General features: G+C 35.1%; 1 protein-coding gene across 4 annotated transcripts in view; it reads right to left on the reverse strand.

The window, feature by feature from the left end:
* The window catches only part of plxnb2a.1 (plexin b2a, tandem duplicate 1), a 175,349-nt gene that overhangs the window by 16,514 nt on the left and 135,444 nt on the right, over positions 1-23,391 (reverse strand). For 3 of the 4 annotated variants that reach the window (XM_009300284.4, XM_009300283.4, XM_073946285.1), the window contains 20 exons: positions 19,968-21,094; positions 19,696-19,884; positions 19,303-19,431; positions 16,529-16,629; positions 16,060-16,192; positions 14,123-14,279; positions 11,963-12,074; positions 11,775-11,886; positions 11,571-11,672; positions 10,692-10,787; positions 10,287-10,374; positions 8,738-8,898; positions 5,921-6,069; positions 4,960-5,092; positions 4,259-4,395; positions 3,924-4,103; positions 3,431-3,542; positions 1,879-2,088; positions 451-630; positions 238-374 (listed from right to left, as the gene is read on the reverse strand). In XM_009300284.4, the coding sequence (XP_009298559.1) occupies positions 238-374; positions 451-630; positions 1,879-2,088; positions 3,431-3,542; positions 3,924-4,103; positions 4,259-4,395; positions 4,960-5,092; positions 5,921-6,069; positions 8,738-8,898; positions 10,287-10,374; positions 10,692-10,787; positions 11,571-11,672; positions 11,775-11,886; positions 11,963-12,074; positions 14,123-14,279; positions 16,060-16,192; positions 16,529-16,629; positions 19,303-19,431; positions 19,696-19,884; positions 19,968-21,092 (3,743 nt within the window). In that variant the 5' untranslated portion in view covers positions 21,093-21,094. 4 annotated transcript variants of the gene reach the window in all.

The raw sequence follows: 23,391 nt of genomic DNA on the forward strand, positions 1-23,391 counted from the left end.
GTGACAGCCCTAATGCTAAAAATTAAAAACATAATTTTGATTTGTTAATAATAGGTACAAAAGGAGGACACGAAATGAGTGTGAAGTAGAGCGAATGAGACTATATGGTGAAAAAAAATGAATAAAACATCGTGAGCAATATATCCAAGCGTGTGCACTTCCCAGCACACCAGCGCTCTAAAATCAAAGTTATTAGGTTCACATTATTAAAATCTGCTGAACTCTGAGGTCTGTTACCTGTAGCAATAGATGGACACCGCAATGAAGAGCACCATGGGAATGAGAACAGCGGGGATTATGATGTAAAGGGGAACCTCGTATTTCCTCTCGAAGCGCACGGAGCCTACATTCCACTCTCCATTTCCAAACTTGATCTGAAAATAAAGAGCAGAGATGTTGAGCGCAGGATGAGATGAGGCTGAATAACTGTGATTAAAGTGGGTTTCTGACCAGCAGCTCCAAGGCATCTGAGCTGGTGTCTCTTCGATGGCGTCTGGAGGTGGATTTTGGAGGGCTGGACGGGGCCACCAGGAACAGTTTATCGTCCTCAAGGATTGTCACCAGACACGACTCGTCACCCACAAATGCCTGTGCCTCTTTGGCAGTCATGGCTTTGGCAAAACCTCTACCCTGAAAACACAGAATAGTGTGGAGGTTTATTGACATCTCATCAAATTTAAAAGTTTTCTGTCTCCTAACTGAGTTTGTGATTTATTTTTTGTTCTTTCACAGAATTTTAAATTGCTTATTTTCATCATTAAATTATTAATTAATTTAATTTTCTCAGAATTTTGGGGAGTATTTTTTCTTGACCTATTTCTTTTACATCTTTACATGTAGCATATTCTGACTTTTTACTCCAGATAAATCTGATATTGCTCGGTTTAATGCAAGTTTAATTTCTTTGTTTATTATTATTTTTAGTTACACAACACAATTCAGTTTTTGGTTCCGTTTAGAATTTAATTTACATTGTGCATTTTTTGTTGTAGTTGATTTCTTAGTTTCCTTCATGGAAATTCAGGCAGTTTATATCTGTTTCTGATTCTGTTCTAATTTTAATCTTCAAAAATTGCAGCATATCTTTCATAAATTACTTGAAATTCTGACTTTTTAATTTTTTTCAAAATATATTTAATATCCTAACAAAATAAAATATATATTTCAAAATTATCTTACAATTTTCATCTTTTTTTTAACTGTGCATTCATAAAAAATTTTATGATTTAGATTTTTTACTACTCTGAAACAGAGCTTCTATATAGTAAAAATAAAAATATTAAACAGGTTTTGTTCTTTATACACAATAGCCTTTTTTCCTACATTGAATTAACATATTTTTCTACCTTTTCCCCTGAGAAATCTCACATTGCATTGTTTAATGCAAGTTTAATTACTTTATTTATTAATTTTTTTGGTTACATCACAATTCAGATGTTTGATCCACTCATAATTTAATTCACATCATGCTTTTTTATTTTTCGTAGATTTTTTCATTTCCTCCATGGAAATTCTGACAATCTCACAAGAGTGATTCTGTCGTCTTTTTTTTTTCTCCTTGAAATTTAATTTACCATCAAAATATATTTAATATTCTTAAAGTAGTATATATAATTCAAAATATCCCTTTTTTTTTCTACTAATCGTGCATTCATTTTTAACAATTTCAAGATTTAGATTTTATTTTTATTACTCTGAAAAAAAAGTTTCTATAAAGTTTCCAAATATTAGATTTTTTTTCTTTATACACAATAACCTTGTTTCCAACATCCAATTAAAACATTGAAAAACTAATTGTGATTTTTTTTTCTAACAGGCATCCATGTTCACCACCTCCTTAATATCTATCACATAAAATCTGTGATCAAAAATACTTGCATTAACATTGATGATGCTGCCCTCTGTTATGGCTTTATCTTTGAGTTTATCGAAGTGTGGGTCCGGATGGTAAGCGAAATCTGTCAGATTGAGCACCAGGTTGTCCAGCTGGATGACGGTTCTTAAGGACAGGTTGATGTATGTCTTATTGACAACCGGCGACAGAAACTCCAGCGTCGTCTCGTTCTTCTTTTCCACTTCTTGAAAGAACTGCACAAAGAAAAACAAGTCAGTTTATCTTTGTATAAAGCATTTCAGAAATGTCTGAGCACTAAAAAAAAAAATAAGACAAAAAAAGACAGCAGGATGTCAGACACTTGATGAATGTTGCTTATTAACATTAAGAGAAGGAGAACTGAGAAAAGGAAATATGAAAAACACAGAGAGAGAAACTGAGCAGTGGGTTATAAAAGCCAGACATTCGATAAAAAAAAAGGAAATTGCAAAAAAAAAAAAGAAACACTGACATTTCTCAAAAGCCAATCAATAACATCTGACAGAACAAAAATAGGAAACCTGAACATTTCAAAGGAAGTCACAAGAGACTTGTTAAAGTAATATAATATTAAAGAGATGAAAAAATTATTAAATAACACAAATTTCAACCTGTTTCTCATTCAGATTATGACTTCAAAAGAAAAGCATAAAGGTTTATTTTGCTTTTGTATCCATTTTGGAGCCTGGAAAATATTGATTACTTTTATGTTCCATAGAAAAATAGCATTCAAACCATTATTTTAGTATTATTTCTAGACAATTACAGTAATTCATAAAATTTTGCAATGGCGAAAATACTTCTACACACTATTTTGGGTGGGGGGTGATGCTCTTTCCATGTGCAAAGAGCATCACAATTTAGTTTTATTACTCTTTATCACAATATTTATTGATATTTTACAAATAAATTAAGTATTTCTACTTTTACATTGTACATTTTCTTAAAACGTTAGCCTTAGCAACTGTTTCCTTGTTCTTTAAATTTTTATTTTTTTTTACTTTCATTATTTTTGTCAATTTTAACAATCATTATACACTTCACTAATTTTAATTAGTCAAGTCAAATTTTTATTTTAGCCAAGTCAAAAAATCTAAATCAGGGGTGTCATAATTTGATCCTGGAGGGCCAGTGTACGCAAAGTTAAATTTCAATCCCAATCAGACACACCTGGGCTAGCTAATCCAGCTCTTATAGGCTTTCTAGAAACATCCATGTAAAGGTAGGTTTGTTAAGGTTGTTGAAGTTAAAATCTGTATGACACCGGCCCTCCAGGACTGAGTTTGGACACCCCAGGTCTAAATGATATTTATATAACTTCATTTCAAATGTATTTAATTTAACAAAACAGCATTATTTTAATATAGTAGTTGCATATCTTTTTGTAATTAAACAAGAATGAGCAAATTTTCACGTTTTGATGCAAACATTTAATTTTAGGTGAAAAAGTTTGGTGAATCACCTACGTCACATCAAATGCAACTCCTTATTTTGTAAGAGACCATCAACTTTACCAGAGAGGAGTCCTAAAAGTACCATCACAAACATGCCACGCACCTCTACATTGCTAGCCTTGACGTCAAACTCGTCAGAAGAGGGCAGCACTCGCATGGTGGCTCTCTGAACCTGATCAAATCCAGAGCCTATCACTAAGATCCTGCGACCACCGCTGAGAAAAATAACAACACACACACACAAACGCACATTTAACACTATAAAATCTCTCCCCTGGACCTTCAAATACAAGTATGATCAGTATTTAAAGAGAGCTGGGCTTAAAAATTACTTTTAAAACATTTTCCCTTAAAAAAAACGACTGAAATTACTACTACTGAGTTCACATTTTTGTAAAGTAATTTGTTTTCTTATTATCTTGTTATTTTAGCATCAATAATATTCTATTCTAGTTTAATTAAGACTAGATTTTAATTACTTGAATATATTTAAATATTTTCCATTTCAATTTTAATTATTAGCGATGGTGTTTAGATGGTGATTAGTTTTAGGTATTCGTGAGCATGTGTGAGAGAGGCTTAAAAATGCAACTTACCAAACAAAGCTGGTCTGTGGAAAATATTCAGAAATTTTGGGATCGGGTGAGTATTCGAATGCATCGACTGTCTTAACAGTGTCCTTGCCATACTTCACAATAACAGGCAACTTATCCGAGGGAATCTTTTGTCCTTTATATGGGCCAGTTTTGCAGGTGATCTCATGGCCAAACGTCAACCTGAACATTTGAAAACAAACATGGAAACCTTGTTCTTTCAAATAGTTATTAAAAGTTTATGAAATGTAAGTTTCTGATGTGTATGTTGAGCATCTGTGTGTATTCAAACGGAGCACAGTGTAAAGTTCTATGCTAAAATGTGGCCTGTAACTCACACTTCACATGGCTCTTTGTCCACTGTAATGGTGATGTCATCTTTACTGGCCGAGTCGAGGTCCTGTCCTGTGATTGTGATGACAGTTCCTCCAGCTGCTGGGCCTTTAACGGGGAACACAGCTTCTGGGACTGGATCCTTCAGGATGAGAAGAAAAACAAAACTTTCTGTTAACATGTGCTTGTTTACAGCTCCTTTCTAGCTGTAATCAGTCAAACTTTATTAAATATTAATTAGACTCTATTTATTCCGACAGTGTTTGGGAGAAAAGATTAAATATATATTAAATTCTGAAAATATACAATATTGACTAGCACATACAGTACTTTAAAAACGATTGAGGTCAGAAAGCTTTTGATGCATTAAATTGTTATTCAGCAGAGATGCATTAAATTGTTAAAGTACGCAGACTATACTTCTATTGTATTTTCTATTGATGTTTATACATAAACCATTGTCTGCACATCCATGTTTTAAAACATTTATATTAAGCACAACTGTTTTCAAATCTGAGAATTAAAAAAAATTGTCTGTTGAATCATTTATGAAATATTATGTGAGTATGAAGACTGGAGTAATTTCAGCTTTGAATCAAAGAAATGAATCCAATTTTAATATGTATTAGAATAAAGTTTTTGGTAAGCATATTAGACTTTTAAAAAGAAATATTAACAAAGTCTTCATCAGAGATGAAGCATTTACCCTGTAAGTGAATTCCACCTCGGACGTCCCTGTTCTTTCTCCTTCCACCAACACCTCCACCGGCCCGGATTTGCTCGGTGAAATGGGAAGATCTTCAGGAGGTAAGGGGAAAGGGCCGATCTCACACACAACACTTAAAACACAAAGAGAAAAGCAGGACTGTCACTAAACAGATCTTCCAACTTTTCACCTGGTATCACTTTATCTACTTATCCAACCAAAATACATCTCAAGACCATGTTTAAACCAGATTTAACATCCACTACTGGTCAAAGATCAGAACAATCGTATTATGGTTTTTAAAAGAGGCCTATTCTGCTCACCAAGGCTGTACTTAAATGATCAAAAATAGAGTAAAAACTGTACAGTTGTAAAAATATTACTAATATGTCTTTATTTTATTTTACTTTCACAAATGTGTCTTTTTAATTTTTTAATGGTACGTTTAAATAATACGGTTTCACAATTTTCACAAAAAAATATGAAGCATCTTAACAGATTTCTCCACCACCACCATAATAATGATATAATAATAATAATAATAATAATAATAATAATAATAATAATAATAATAATAATAATAATTTTTGTCTATAGCATCAAACATTTTCCAATAATGATTTCTGAAGGATCATGCAAAACTGAAGCCTGGAATATCGATGTTGAAAACTCAGCTTAAACTTATAGGAGTAAATACAATTTTAAACTAGTCGATAAATAAAAAACTAATAATCTCTTTCCTAATTTTGCATATTTCACTGTTTTATTATTCACATAAATCCAGCCTTGGTGAAAAAAGGCTTTTTTTTAACAACATTTAACTCAACAATTAACTTTTGACTGGTTGTGTACATACCCTATATGAAACAATTAAAATGCTAATTTACAATCTTGTAAAATAGAAGCAAATTAAAGGTCAGTATACACTGCACTCTGCAACAATATGGTTTTCTTGCATTACCTAGTAGAAACCGAGTATCGCTCTGGCTGATGAATGCATGGAACTTTAGCCACAGTGATTTTCTTAATGTCCTCCTTCTTGATGCCCAAATTTGAGCCTTTTATTGTGACTGAGATGCGTCCGTTCATTGGCCCATAACGGGGAACAATCTGAAATAAAAGTAACATCAGCGTTAAAACAGGCCTGTAACACTTGAAGCCATAAACTTGTGAGTTACAAAGATCACCCATAACTATTTTGCCCTTGAGTGATCCAGCTGCTTTGCAGAAAATCATTTGCCAGATGACAAATAATAAAACAGCATCAGGTGCAGGCGGCGCGGTCATTAGAGTCTCCGATGATTTCAACAAAACACCAGAGTGAGAGACTACCAGCACCATCTATACATCATTTAGGCATGAAAAATGGAGAGGAGGACGAAAAGAAATGGCGTTTTCCAGTGAAGATGAGAGGGAAGATGAAGAGTGGAAACTTATGAACTGCATTTGAACTGGGAATGGCTGACGTCACGCTAGTGAGATGCTTCTGGGATGCATTTCGAGTTTGGCTTGTGACAATAACTGTTATAAACGGCATGCATTGAGAGCGTTAGCAAAGTTTAAGTGCTCCATTGTGCATCTTTTTTAGATACTGTCTTTTATGTAGTGTGTAATATAGCAGTTTGAGAATGTAAATGGTCTGCGAAGTTTCAAAGATCAAGCAGAAGTTGTTTCCAAAAAGATCAAATTGATTTCGCACTCTCTGAAATGGGGTTTTTAGCAATCCCAGTCAGTTCTCTGAGGTTTTTTTTTCACTTCAGTAGCTGAACAAAACTTGTCTCTAATGAGTTCCATTTTTGCCACCTGAACTAAAGCATATGTGATATCATACATGTACACACACATGGTTAAATTTATTTTTGTGAAGACTTTAATAAAGCACATATAGCAGTTTGCACAATACTCTATAAAAGCTATTATCAATTTTAACTGATCTAGCTCTATAGACCCTATGTAACACTGAATCCTGGCTACGATCATCATTTGCTGTCTGGCGAGCGAGCACCAGTCATCTGTCAGGGGCCCATACTAGCTCTTTTATATTTAATTTAGCTTTTTTTATTTAGATACATATACTTTGAAGGGACAGAAATGTTCTTATTTTTGAACGTTTGAAAGTCGTTTTTGTCAGCATATGAATGCCGTGCCAATCCACAGACGGCTCGGCTGATAGACGCGGCTTTCAAATGCTCCATTCTTTTGTGATACCATACATGTACACACACGTTGCTAAATTAATTTTTATGAAGACTTTACTAAAGCACGTACAACAGTTTGCACAATACTCTATAAAAGCCATCAGCCATTTTTACCAGATCTAGCTCTATAGACCATATGCAACACTGAATCCGGCTATGGTCATCATTTGCTATCTGGCGAGCGAGCAACAGTCATCTGTCAGGGGCCCATACTGACTCTTTTATATTATTTTTTATTTAGACACATATGCCTTTTTGACCATTTGAATGTTGTGTTTGTCAGCATTTAAATGCCATGTCAATCCACTGATGGCTCAGCTGATAGACGCGGCTTTCAAAAGCTCCATGTGCGTGCTCTTCAAAACCAGTGATCATTAGCAATCCCAATCATACACTCAACCCAATGTGTTTGCTGTTTGTTGAGGTGAAACATAATTTTTTGTTTTTTTTTGGTGACAACTTAATTAATTTATGTTTAATCCACGTAAATGAGTAAAAAATAATTAAAATGTCAACCTAATTCCTTCATGTTGTTCCAACTTACAGTGTATCTGTTGAGGATGTGAATACACCTGCCAATCAGCAGAGCTCAAATTGTAAGCAGAAAATGCTGCTATCATCACATTTAAAAAAAAATTTCAGTACTATTTTGTAGAAGTTGGTACTTCTGACAACGCTACCAGCGCCATAACAATTCATGAAAGCCTACTGCACAGTTTCTAAGCCAGACGAAATAATTCAGAAGCAGTGTCTTCTCATAAGATAAGTAAACTCAGTCTCATGAATAACAATTAGACACCAGTGTGTCATTCAATTACATATTCCTATGCAACTGTACGTCAACAACAGTGGCGCCGCCATAATGTATATTTTAAACCCAGAAGGTGATATTAGAGAGGAAAGCTACAATTAAAGCTAAAAGATGCTAACGTTGTTTTAATTGATGTTCAACACACATCAAAGTGGTCGAAGTTGCCAGAGCTGAAATCCCAATAGGTATATTGGCTTACTGATGGTTGATCAATCAAAATAGATTAGGTCATCTGACCAATGATAGCAGATAAGAATATAAAGAAGGGAGGAGCTTAGAGAGTCTGGATCCTTAAACAAACAGCTTGTAAGAGTAATGTGTGAAACGAGCTGTTGCTGCAGTATATGTTATGGCAAAACGCAAGTGTTTTTGACCTTGGATGGATGTAAACCTATTCACCTTATTCTCCGCCGACGAGCGGGCGCTGCCATTTGAATCTTTTTAGCTCGAGACTTCTGATCTCATTCACTTCCATTCATTTTTTGACGTTAAAAACTGCAAGTTACGCTGCTTGATGTTGCAATTTGATATTTTCTTATTATATTATTCTACTTGGTCTGTATAGTCATGCAATCATTTGTTTGTAGAGCAAGTAGTTTGACCATTTTCTGCCGTTTATTATTCCTAGTCATTTCTCCCATAGGTGACTGAATCGGAAGTTCTAAGACAATCGCGAAAACAGGCGCACTTCCGCATTTTAGCATAAGGTCAATAGCAGATGAGTACCTAAGCTAAGATAGCATACCAAGGGCACTTCTAAAACACTTACGTCTGTGATCTTTGGAGGAGGACACTGGTGCAGTTCATTGTCACACAGGCTTCTGTAGATGCAGGATTTTGTAGTGTCGCACCAAACGCAGCTATCATTCTTGTGTGCATTTTTACACAGACTGCAGTCCTCGCGTCTAACCGAACAGTTGTAGAGAACCACTGGGAAAAGAAAAGAAAACTATTCACAGAACTGACACTGAATTCATCATCTTCAACAAAGTACAACTTCAAAAAGTTCCCGGAGTCTTTTTTTGCTTTGTGGAGAAATAAACATTTCATTAAACACTGCAGTTTATCACGGTGTTTTCAGAAATGATACGTTATGCACATTTTGTCTGTTTATTGTTGTTTGATTTATTAGTCACATTTACTGTGGTGCAAAGATTGCATTTTTGTTGATGCTGTCACTAAACTGTCTAACTGAGATCAACACAGTTTTTGTGGCATTGTTCAGATTATAAAGTCTGACAAATACACAGTAATAAGTACACTATGGAAAATTAGTTGCTAAAAAAATTAGCTTTTTGTATTTTCATTATATTAAACTGACAAAAAATATTGTATTGAAGTATAGTTGTATAGTAGTAACAAATAAACATTCACAGCAGGCATGGGATGAGAACCATTTTCAAGACATACAGCGTTTGGAAAAGTCACGTTTTTAAAACTGCCAACATTTTCTGTTATACTGTTCCTTTGGTATATGTATGATTTATTTATTTGTTTTCTAAATGTTTTTGTTTTTTAGGACAACAGTATCTCCAGCAGAAAAAATATCCAGAGATGCTGTTTTAAATTGTAAATAAATTTGACTTTTTGAATCTCTGTATTTCATAAACATATATAAATGTATATACAGTTGAAGTCAGAATTATAAGCACCCCTTTTATTTATTTATTTTATTTTATTTTTATTTCTTAAATGATGTTTAACAGAGCAAGGACATATTCACAGTATGTGTGATAATATTTTTTCTTCTGGTGAAAGTTTTGTTGGTTTTATTTCAGCTAGAATAAAAGCAGTTTTTAATTTTTTAGAAACAATTTTAGGGTCAAAATTATTAGCCCTTTTAATCTACATTTTTTTAAATATATTTTAAATATTTTTTTTAATAAGTTGAAACAAATTAATTTTACAAACAATTGTTTACTTACTCAGAGAAAAAATAAGGAGCTGAAAAATGATTAACCATTTTGTAAAAAAAAGTATACCATAAAAACATGTTGGCATGACCTTTAACTCATATTTTTTTACAGTGTACCAAAACATTTATTTTCCAATTTGATAATTTTTTCAATAATTACCCTGATATTCATTGTCTCCATCTAAAATAAACTAATAATTTTAAAAGAGGCTCATTGGCTAAACACCTAAAACACCTCTAGTCAGATACAAAAACAAGATTCATGAGAACAATATGTTAATAATAATACAAAACATATGCTAATCTCCTTATTTTAACATATTCATCAGATATTCACACACAGTCTTTTCCTGATCTTGAAGATTTGCTTTCTTGGCTCTGAGAACAACTCATTTAAATGTACCTCTCAGGGTGCTGTCAATCTTCCTATCCGTGTCTTTATCCTTTATGTAGAACGTCACATTCACCTCTGGCTCTTTGTCATACGCAAACTGGCATGAAGCAGAAGAAAACGTGTCATTAAACATGCACAAAAACACACGGAACAACTGTGTGTCGTCGCAAATTCTCCCCTGCCAACATGATGTCTTTGTGAACCTGATGGCTATGTGTTTTCTACACCCACACAGGACTAAACCCCTCCACACACACACACACACACACACACACACACACACACACACACACACACACACACACACACACGCGGCTCAATAACGCTGAATGCCATTATATTGGCTGGTGCTCAAACTTCCAGAAACAAATCAATGACAGAGAAGGAGGTAATAGAGGAGTGTAATGTACTGACCTCATATCCCTCAAATCTGTACTTTAACCCATCGGCCTCCACAGTCACTTCGCCCACCTGCTTCATGAGCTCGGTGCCGATCTGAAAGGTTTTGCCCTGAGAGAGATGGAGAGCAAGTTATGCAGTTCATGAAAAGTCTCAAAAGCAGATGTTTTAATTTGAAAGTCACGCTTAAATGGGCTGAAGCATATAGTAGGTGGATTTATTTAACGTTATTGCATTGGTTGCTGAATTTCTTTATTTTGATTGCTCACTGATTGCGATTAATCTGTATATATATAATGTATATGTATAGAAATAAATATATTGTCCCATTTTGATGTCTGCTTTAAATGTGATTGTGATTTTATATACAAAAAGCATATTAAATGTCAGATTTTGTTTCAACTAACTTTCATGAAAACAATGTCAAACTATGGGTGAAAGTGTTCCTCTGTCTGCTGAAAATGCAATGTAAAATGAAAATGTATAAAATAGTAAGTCATAATATTTATTTAATAATATGACATCAGATCATCATCAAACTAAGTTTAATTAAAGAATATTGTATTATTTTATCACCATATAAACATATAAATCAACAATTCTGGTAAAGTACAGAAACATTTCTATTATAATAAAGAAATAAAATAATTTCTCAATGTTATTGATTTTATTATGACATAATAATAATAATAATAATAATAATAACAATAAATAAATAAATAAATAAATAAATAAATAAATAAATAATAATTATAATAAAGAATATTACATCAACTTTATTCATTGAAGTATGTTTTAATTCCTTTTTTTAATACCTTAATATACATTAACATACATTAATATTCTGCATGCAACAACACAATGCAAAAGTAGTAGTAATGCATTTATTTTTACCCAATAAATATCCAGATTTTTGCCATGAAATGTGATGGGGGTTTTATAACCAACAGGAATACGCAGAGGCTCAGGAATCTCAAACTGTGGACACAGATTAGCCTGCAACAATAATAAACATTGTTATTTTATATTTTGCCTTCAAAGCATAAATGCCAAAACACAGCATAAACGGGTATATTACTTCATAAATTCGTGACTCACCTTCATGTTTCCGATGATATGACTCCCATGGGCAGAGTCATCTTTATCACTGCATGTGTGATCCTGAATATTCCACTGACAGCCCCACTTACTGGTCACACATGCAATGCATCTGCTCAAACACATCGGCGAACAATCAGAAACAGTGACAGAAAGTGAAGCTGAACTTGATAACAGTCGATACTCACGGTGTATTCTCTGATTTTTTCACCACGGCAGCACAGTTGTAAAACTCAAACGCACTCGATGCCACCTCAATCTTGTCATTCACTGTGATTTTTACTGGCACTGCCACAAAATCTGCACAAATGCATGTGGGGTAATCATATTAGAGACAGACCAATATATCACACACTATTGCACGTATTATTTTTGACATTAATTTATGAGTATTGATTTGTTCATTAATCATAAATGCAATCTTTAACCTGCAGTAAACAGAAGTGATCATTTAGGCGAGTGAAAAATCTAATTAAAAGTAACAGTTGCAACACAGGCATTTTACTTGTTTATTTTTTATTTTTTTAATTCTGATAGGACAGAAAACAACATGAATAGCTTGCAGAGCCTACTCAACAACCTGTAATATTAGAAAATTGTTATGGTGAAAATGGACGAAAGAAGAAAAAAAAACAGAAAAGCTGTACTAAAAAAATAAAATGTAAGAAATGACAAATTAACTAGTACATTTTTAAAGTACCTCAGAGAATATTTCATAAATATTGAGCACAAAAGAAACTATCATTTAATTTAACCAATTTTCTGAATTATGAAAATTGTTCATCCCGGACGAGCCCCCATTTGTTACAGCCGGCTCTTAAACTGTAACAAAAAAGAGACCAGATGGGCCCATAGCTGAAAAAAATAATTTATTTTACCATAATAAAAATACATAAATAATATAAAGTTACATTTAACTTTTGTTAACATTAAATTTAATAAAGTGAATTTAATTTAATATCAACTTCATATCAGACAACTGGAAACAAGGCTTTCTAATAATAATCAATAAAAATAATAATAATTAACAAATGACAAATTAACTAGTAAAGATTTTTAATGACCTCAGAGAATACTTCATAAATATTAAGCACAAAATTTTTTAATTTAGATATACCAATTTTCTGAATTACAAAAATATCTCATCCCGGACGAGTCTGGATTTCTTATAGCCGCAATTTAAACTGCAACAAAGGAGACAAGGGCTCATAGCTGACAAATCATTTTTTTACGATAATAAAAACAACATAAATAATATAAAGTTACATTTAACTTTTGTTGACATTAAATTTAATAACTATACTTAATAATAATTAATAAATAAAAAGTAATAAAACTTCATGTCAGACAATCAGCCATAATTATTCCTCATATTAAAAAATAGAAATAATATTAACAAATCGTCACCTTAGAATTATAAGGCTCTATCTGACATTTTTGTCAAAATTGAGTTATTGACATATTCTTATTAAATGACATCTTATTTACATTATATGATGTTTTTTTTTTTTTTTAGTTGTTTACATTTTAGGACTTTTTATTTAAAAAACAAATGTTACACACATACAGTACTGTTTGCTATGGAATGCAAAAACTTTCAAGCTCAATATCTCAAAATCATTCAGAACGCAGAAAGAACCTTATAATTCCAAGGTGACGAAATGGCAAATTATCTAGTGAATATTTTTTTAATTACCTCAGAGAATATTTCATAAATATTAAGCACAAAAAGTGATCATTTAATTTGAAAAATTTTCTGAATTATGAAAATTGTTCTTCCCGGACGAGCCCCCATTTGTTACAGCCGGCTCTTAAAGTGGAACAAAGCTACAGAGGAGGCCAGATTGACCCAAAACATTCATTTTAACATAACATAAATAATATAAAGTTACACTTAATTGTTTTTTACATTAAATTTTATTTTTAGCTTATTTTAATATGAACTTCATATCATCCCATCGCCTATAATGCTTTCTCAATATTGTCACCTGCGATTAAAATTTCCAAATCAGTTACCCACTAATTCATATTGTAGGCAGTAGTAAATTACACTGCCAATATTAAACTTGGATTCTATTTCCAAGAAAAGCATCTAGAATCAACAATTTAAACCTCTGAATCTGTTCATAACCTCATCTTCAGTGTAACAGTTAAATCTGGTCAGTCCCAAATTAAAACCCACAACAGTAGCAAATTACAAACATGAAAAGTCATTCATGCCTGACGTCATTTTAAGGCATTCTGTGAATAAACACCATCTGTTTATTCAAGAGGTAAAGCAGGCATCGAGAGGATAGCCTGACAGTGGGTGATTATTAAAGTTAACGGGGATCAGGACGCTTCGTCACCTTGTGTCTCGGGTGTTGGTGGGATGTAGTCCGAGCTGGGGAGGTAGCAGGTCACCCGAGTGTCCTCCATCTTTGCTTGACTCCTGTAGCCGTCAAACACACACTCCAGCCTGTCAGGACTGCTGATGCTCGGGAGGGACGGGATGTTGATCACCACCTATGAGTTGATGGAAGAAAATAAAGATTAAAAGGCAGAATAAACATGGATATATTCATCAAACATTTTACACACTGTATTTATGAAATGTCTATGAATTTACTAATGGATATTAAATGTATAGTTTTAATGTTAGGCTGGTCGTTAAAATTGGCATCAGTCGTTAAAAACACCATTATCAATAATGATAAAAAAAAAAGATTTGGTATGTAGTTTCAGTATGAAGCACTGTAGTTGTATTAAAATGTGGCTGCTGAGCGCGCCCGTTGGAAGCAGTGGCAATAAGCTTGTGTAAGGGTGTAAGTTTGTCATTTCCAATGGAGGCACGCGACTTGCAGGGTGCGCACATAAAAGCTACACACACATTTTTTGTAAGCGGCACGCAAGTTACGCGGACGCATTTTTTGTGTAGATGACAGAGTCTGATGTTTACTGTATCATTATTATTCATACCTCAAAGTTTGCTTTTGATTGCTCAGTATTATGCTTTACCATTGCGCACACTTTGTAACATTTTATTTATAAAGTTTAAGAGTCTCTTTAACACTTATGTTTAATTTATTAGGAAGAGATCACACATTTTAAATAATTTTGTTTTTGCCTAATAAAACTATTTGCCACCGTAATGTTGGTAAATAAAAAAAAAAAAGTTAAATAATAAAATCCTATTAATCCTAAATGTATTGTTAAAAAAATATTAAATAATTATCAATATCGAATGATATGAAACATGATATCATGATATATTTTTTGTAATATTGCTCAGCCCTATTTTAATGTGCAATTTTTAAAGATGTTAACAATGCTATTATTATTATTATTATTATTATTATTATTATTATTATTATTATTATTATTATTATTATTACTGCAGTAGTAGTACAAATAGTAAGGTCTACTTGTCAAAACATACAAAAAACTACAACAACAACAACAATAATAAAAATAATAATAATTATTTTTTTTTTTATTAGTAGTAGCTAGTAGTATTATTGATGCTTTAGAAGTAGTAATAATAAAATTATTATGGGTCAACTTTTTAAAACATACAAAAATACAATTATTATGGGTGAACTTTTTAAAACATACAAAAATACAATAATAATAATAATAATATTATTAATATTAATAATAAACATTCATCTTCAACAATCCTAAAACATACAAAATACAATACACAACACGATTATTATATTATTATTATTATTATATTATAATTAACATAACTACACATTTTAGTAGTAGTAATACATTTAAATAGTACAGAATTAATACATATAAATACATATAATAAACTTCCTTATTTTATATTTTTATGTTACCCATGTCTTAAAATGATTTTTTTTCTATCCACAATACTTCAAGGTTTTTCTTGACTGTGGGACCCAAATACTTGTGCATTATGAAAAAATGAAATACTATTGATCTCAGGAAATGAATCAGAAGTCACACAGCCTTTACTCTTTCCAACTGATTCAGGAAGTTAATTACGGATCCAGGAAGCTTCTTCAATCAGCCATGACCACTTGAGCTTCTTCTGAGACGTATTAGAAATGCATGATGCGCTCATGTGGTCTGGTGCGATAGTTTCAGGTGCCTTGTTTAGTAGCTCTGTCATGTCAGCTCATGAAAAAGGGATTAGATTCGCAGTCTGGATCTGTTACAGCCAGCAAATATCAATACTGAGTCAATCCTTAAGAGGTTAGAGTTTGAAAGTGTATCACAGTGTGTGTGTGTGTGTGTGTGTGTGTGTGTGTTTGTGTATGTTCTGCTTTAGTACCTGTGTACTATCTGTTTTCTTGCAGCTGATGTTGGGGGGCTCAAAGGACTGAATGGTTACACATGTTTGTTTTGGACTCCACAACCAGGCGTTTTCTCCATCTCCTTTTCGACAATCTTTTTTCCTGGTGCAGCTGCAACAGAAAAGCAGACAAATGTGTGTAATGAGCCGTGCTGCGCTTGCTTTAACTGGACTGCACACGACGCTACTACAGAGCATTTGCCAAATCAGAAAAACATAGATTACACATATATTAGAGAATAAAGAACTTCAAAATAAAACATCAAAACACTTTCCTGTTCTAAAATTTTACTTTAAAGAAGATGAGCCGAAGGAGGCATGTGTCTTTATTTGACACTGGAAATATCAAAATCTGTTGGAGTGTGTTATTAGTTGTCCAGTCTTTTAGTGGACTGGAATGCCCAAATGATGGTTTGATTGGTGATAAAATCATTCTTAACAGACTTACCGGCCCTCCAACACACACCAGCCGCAATATGGGTCCCGCTGGGAAACACATGAGTGACAATCTTCTCTCTGCTCACAGGCCTGCACTGACACTTTGGAGATCTACAGGGAAAAACACAAAAGCAAAACAATGAAGATAGTGTAAATGTCCCTTTAGTTTAAGATCTGTGATTGAAGGTTGTTATTTGGCATTATAACTCGTAATACTGTTTGCCCACAAACTTTCAAAGAACAACAGCAAATCGGACCTATAGGACCCAAAGGACATGAAACGAATGAATATAATTGTACCTGATAACTAAAACTTTGTGGTAATATGTTGTTTCTTAAGGCCATTTATCTTACAATTTATGTTTTGTCTGTTAGTTTACGCTATATTTAGAGTATATACAAGAATCAGAGAGTGAAATTCAATACCTTTTAAAGGGCGTCACACATTGGATGCGCCGCTCAGCGCCACGACCCGTCGCACACATGACAGCTGAACGTGTCGCACACCAGACGCGCACATAGGCATGCTATTTAAAAGTAACTATTCAGATGGCACTCTGAGGCATGGCAGAAATATGAACAGCGTCCTGAGTCACACATCGCCGAGTGGCGCTTCTGATGTGTGAAGCCCTTAAGACTTCGATTCGTTTGGTCCAGAACAACAACAACAAGTGATACATTTTAGCATTTTTTCACACCACACTGATAGCTTTGGTTCGAACCAGTTGAAAAGAACCAAAAAGCAGTCATGTGACAAAATCAACATCACTCATTGGCCAGATGTTATTGAATGTATTTCCTAAACTGCTTTTTGATTGGTCAGAATTAACTTCCGCAAGTAAACAAATCTGCAGACAAAAAATGTGGCTTTTTACTATGGAGGGATGACTGCGCTGGCTGACTGTATCCCTGGTCATAGTATACTTTATAGTTAGTGTACATCAATTTAGACAAATTATACATTTCAAGAATGAAGCGCGGCTGTAGCTGGAAGGCAATATTGCAATGCTTTGCAAATGGCGAAGAAGCATCACAAGTCACTTCAGGAGGAAGCATGAATTAATTTAGCTAAACTACGACATGGTCATCTTCCAGAAATATTCCCAATGGTCCATCAGGTAATGTTTTTCATCGTCTCTCTCTCTCTCTGTTTAAAATTGTTGGTGAAGTGCTGTCAACAAATATTTTTCATCCACATCCCATAAGATAGGACAGAGCATCGAACTATGGCAGCTGGATTAGTCCACCTCTTCAAGGAGGTCTCAGTACGCTTTTTTGGTCTGCTTTTTGGTGCTCACTCGAGTGCGATTGCTACATTAACACCTGCCCAAACGAACCGCACCAAGAGGTAAAACGAACTCTAGTGCGATTCAACTGAACTAAATAAGGCAGGTGTGAAAACACTCTTTCCATACATTTTAAGACCTTATAACCACTTTATATTTCAACCGAAAACACTGAAATTTTAAATTAAAGTATATTTACTAAATATTCGTGTACGAAACAAATCAAAAACTAAAACATTATTCATATACTGTAGAAAAACCTATTAAATCTAGCTAATTTCGCAGGTTGGTGCATATAGAACTGCAGAAATAATGGTGTTGGCTTGGTTACTGCAGTAAACAAAGCAGCATGATGTCAAATCTAACAGGATTTCATTGATTTCATGAACATGAAAATCCTGATATTCACAGATTTAATTCAGGCACATATAATACATAATCAAAAATGATATAAAATGTAATACCTTGCAAAATTAAGACTTTTTAATATTTTTAAGGGCCTTAAATTCCTCTACATGGATTTATCAACTTATAATACTTTTTAAGTCCCTGCAGACACCCTGATATTGTTTGGGACTGAGCACATACTGACACATACATTCGAAAATTCATTTTTGGAAAATCTGCCATTGTCATGTCTGTGCAAACAACTGAAAATAAAAACTTTTGAGAGAGTTGGACTTGGGATTTAAAAAGGTCACAGGTTCAAGTCCGGGCACTAGCAGGAATTGTTGGTGGAGAGAGTAAATAAAATATACAACTCAATACCATGGCTGAAGTGATTCCCTTGAGTAAGGCACTAAACCCCCAGACGGAAATTTAAATAAAGTACTTGTTTAGGGCAGTGTCAATTAAATGAGCTAAAAGCTCAAATGAATATAAATAACAATAGTGGAGTACATAGTAGTGTTTTGGCTCAAGTGTTTCCATACTTTATCATCAAATTGTACAAAATTTACTTCAAATTACAAATAAAAGTGAACACACATCCAAAAGTTAAAATGCATATTAGTCATTACACCTAAACAGGTACTGTTCTACTAACAAGGTGACAGTATTTTTGACTACACTGTAGTCATGTGCATGTAGCCTAAGAAACATTGGTTCGTAAAATCAAATATGTGTATGAAAACTAACACTGCTTATGAAGGAGCTTGTGGCATCTACTTTAACTACCGTATCATAGTCCTGCTTCTAATACAGCCGTTGTGTAATTGTGTAAAATGATTGACAGGACGAGAGCACCTCAAAGTCTTGTGGTTGGTGAAAAGAATATGACAACAGTCTGCTATCACATTTATGTGGCAGATTACAGCGTCTAAGGATTTTACAGAGCTGTGTGAAATATCTAGGCATTTGTGCTATTTTGCAAAAAAAAAAAAAAGAAAAGAAATCCATTGAGCTTGTCAGGTCTACATTTCTCAAATAAATATTAACCAATGGGTGATCCTGTTGACCTAACGTTATCTATACATTGTGAATGTGTTCATAAGCAAACCTTTTTGCCAGTGGTGATGTACAGGTGATTCAAAGTTGAATCAAACAAAAGGTTTTTGTTTACTGCACCATCTGCACGATCCCCTGGAATTCTGTTGTAAAAGTCAGTGTGGTTTGGGTCAAGATGCACCTGCAAGGAAAAAGTTAGTTAATTTATTTCGCACACAAGTAAAAACCAATACTGTGTACAGCAAGATCAAGTCCTAGAGTAGAACGCACTGCTAAAGTGGTTATACTGTACCTCATAAATCATAAATTCTGGGGTTTGAAATGACAACCTTTTGGTTACCAGCCCATATCTTTAACCACTAGTTCCTACCACCACAGCCAGTCAAACCACAAGGGCTTAAGTGAAATTTAAAGAACAGAAAGCAGACCTTGCAATGGGACTCACCTTCAAGACGTCTGCACCACTGGTTCCCAAGAATGCCACAGTGTGTTCGTTCTCCACCGCCACAGCTACAGCTGTCAGCATGTCATTCCTGGTGTAGATAGGTTTGACGGCTAAAGCATACTCAGGTTTACTGGCTAGTGGAGATGGCAGAAACTCTGCGCCACATATATATGCCTTTACCATGTTCTTCTGTTGGGCAAAAATACACCACAATCAGACTAGCTATAAAACACAAAACAGAGAAGCAGAGCTGAAGAAACTCAACAACTCACATCTCTTTTGGTCTTGCATATGGCTTCATTCTTGGAGTTGTAGGGTGAATAAACAGTCTTCGGTTTGTCATCCTCCAGAACTTCTCCTGTGTAGCAGGACTCAATCACCTCCTCAAACCTGGCATTAATGCTGCTAAGCGGGTACATGCACAATGCTGAACGCCCGTCCGCCTCATCTGCACTGAACACTCCAAAGAGAACCTTATCATTTAAATTTGACGGGACGATATTCTGAGCCAAATCCTTTCCAGGTTTAGCCAGATACGCTGCTTGGACTTTGTTGAATGTGTTCTCTTGTTGTTCGGTGTTAACAGTGCAGTTGAGCTGAAGTTCTGTGTAAGAATAATAATGATGGTCGTTCTCGCAAAGGCGTGCTATAAATGTAATCTTCGTGCTGTCGCTAGTGCCAGGAGAGCGGGAGAACAGGAAGTAGATGTAGCCATTGTCTTTAAACGTGTAGCGAAAATCGTGGTGGTACCGAAGGACAAACGCACTCGTTTGAACAGTGGAAGCTTCAACCATGTTCTCAAAAACATCCATTTCTCCATGTTCCTGCAGCAACCGAGTGCTAATGAGCTTTGAGCTGTCCGAACTTCCATAGCCTTTTCCCACTAGAAATACACTGAGGTTAGCATTAGTAGTAGTGTCCTTAAAATAAGAAATGACCCCCACCACAGTGACAGATTCCTCAGTGCTGGCAACATATGTCTTCTCTCCTTTGGTGTCACTGTAGTACACCGGTTTATTCACACTGTTGAGGTTTACCAAAGAGCAGATGCCCCTGAAAAGGCTTCCACAAACGATCAAGGTGCCGTTGGCGGAGTTAACCAGAAGGAGTTTGTTAAAGTTGTCCATTTCCTTCGCATCGGTGCACTGCGCAGTGATAGGTGGAGTGCATTGTGGGTTGTCTTTCTTAGGGCCTGTGTCTGCTCTGCTCTCCTCCTGTAGATTGTGGTTCAGCTGAAAGATCCCATTGACAGCTCCAAGGTAGATTCGGCCTGTTTGAGGGTCCTGGACCACATTATTGATGATGGTAGGAGACGAGAACTGTTCTTGAGCATCATCACAGCAAGATGAGCCAAAACACAGTAGTAGAGAGAAAGCTGCCAGGGCCCTCCACGCCATCTCTTAAAAAAAACAGAAAAAACAAGAAATATATCACATACGAGTAATACTACTACTACTACTACTACTAATAATTCCTTACATTTATATAGCACTTTTTTAGACACTCAAAGCACTTTACATTTTTTTGGTAATCTCATCAACTACCACCAGTGTGCAGCATCCACCTGGATGACACGACGGCAGCCATATTACGCCAGAGCGATGAAAAGTGATAAAGTCAATCATGATATAGGGATGGTTAGGAGGCCATGATAGACAGAGGCCAGTGGGCAGGTTGGCCAGGATGTCGGGGTTAAACCCCTACTCTTTTTTGCAGCACATCCCAGGATTTTTAACGACCATAGAGAGTCGGGACCTTTGTTTAACGTCTTATTTAAAAGATGACGCCAACTGAGCAGTATAGAGTCCTCGTCAGTATACTGGGGCATTAAGACCCACACAGACCCCAGATTGGTCGCAAGGTACTAACCGGGTACAGCCCTGCGTACTTTCAGTGGGCGACCATGTGAGAGTTGCAGAGAACTAGAAGCCGGCAAAGTGTAAAATCCTTTGCAAAATTTGTCAACAAACCTGTCTGTATCTACAAGCCTCTCAAACGATAAGCATGTTTTAATTTCCCAAAATATAATCAGTAATTGAAATGCTCTTCTAATTAAGATACATCTATACAAATATTACATTTCTAAGAACTTAGAATCTGACACAATTTTCTGTTCGCCTAGACACTCTTATTTGCCAAATACAGATCCTTGCCTTGAAATGAAGCACTAATGAAAAAATGCACTTGAAAACTGCCGTCTTTATACAACCTGAAATTCTTTGGCATGCATCATTATACTACAGTTAAGTCAGCACTAGTCAGAAGGGCTATCAACAAAGACTAAGTTAAAAGAAAAATCGATCTAGCCTTCCCTCAGTGGGGTTGCAGACGGCTGCATGATTTGACACGCTGATACAAGCGAAGCATTTCTAAAGAGGCTTGTCCTCCACCCCTGCACTCCTTTATATTTCTCTTTTTCGTCCATCCCTTCAGCACTTCTGCAGGACCTAAAAACATTGAGGCTGAAGTCAAACACTCATCAAAGGAGTCGCAGGGCGGCCTGATTCCAGCATAACAGACGGCGGCTCAGTGAATTACGGGTACAACCTCAGAAGCTGGGCCAAACAATTCTGTCCTCCTTCCTGTAAACAAGTCCTATGATGGCTAGAATGGCATGTAAAGTTATTGTGTTAAACAGGAAGATCTAATCACAGTCGCTCCTTGCATGAACATTCTTGAGCTAATTTTATCCGTTTATGAGTTTCATGATCTAAGAGAGGAAGGGGATATGAAATAATCCCTATGCTTCCTGACTGTTCCTCACCATTTTCATAACAAACACTGCCCAGAATTCTTAGAAACACGCATAAACATGGTGACAATCCTCTGGAGTGGACATCCACATAAATGACTGTGATGTTTAGATTGCCAAAGCACATATTTCCACAGCAAAATCGAATGGCAGGAGTCTCTTAGACACTGCGATCCCACGCCCAGAGCTCATAAAGAATTCATGCTAAGAGTTTAGCGGATATTACAGCTCTTATTGGCTTTAATGACGGCACTCCAGAGACACTACATGAGGCAGGGCAGCAGTGACGGGTCTTTTCTCTTTACTTAGCGTCTGTCAGAACTCCAGCGTGCAGGGTTTGCAATGAGATTAGAGGTTACTTTAGGGGGAGTGTGTTAAATTATGCTTGTGTGTATGTGTGTGAGCGTCTGGTGTTAACCGTTAACAGGAGACATGTTTTTCCGGCTGCTGATTCAGAATGCATGAGTGATCCGTCTGGATGTCTTGTCAGGAAGGAGAATTTTTGGCACATGGACAAGTTTCATTATGATTATCCCAGTTCCCCCTCCCCTTTCATCCACAAGGTCATATTATTAACAAGAACAATAATCCCAGTCTTTCAGTACAGACTTGATATTTGTGCTGAGTTTGGCAGCAGGCTCTGACTAAGCAAGTCATGTGATTTCAGAAGAATGCAGTGTGCCTCATGACACGCTTCCTTGAATTTGCATGTTCACACAAATATCAGTGATTAGTGGAACAGGCTGATGCAAGTCTTTCTATTGTTAGCTTTTTTCTCTGGCTTAATCACAACTAATACATTTTAACAAACACAATTTAATTCAAAAATTAATTTGAAAACATTAAATAAAAGTATTCATAGAAACTTATGTGTGAAATTCTTGAGTTCTCATCCAAAAAAAAACTTGCTACTTGCATACCTCTGCTATGTGTTCTTTATGCTT

This window comes from Danio rerio, chromosome 4 (assembly GCF_049306965.1).
Source record: "Danio rerio strain Tuebingen ecotype United States chromosome 4, GRCz12tu, whole genome shotgun sequence".
Taxonomy (NCBI): Eukaryota; Metazoa; Chordata; class Actinopteri; order Cypriniformes; family Danionidae; genus Danio; species Danio rerio.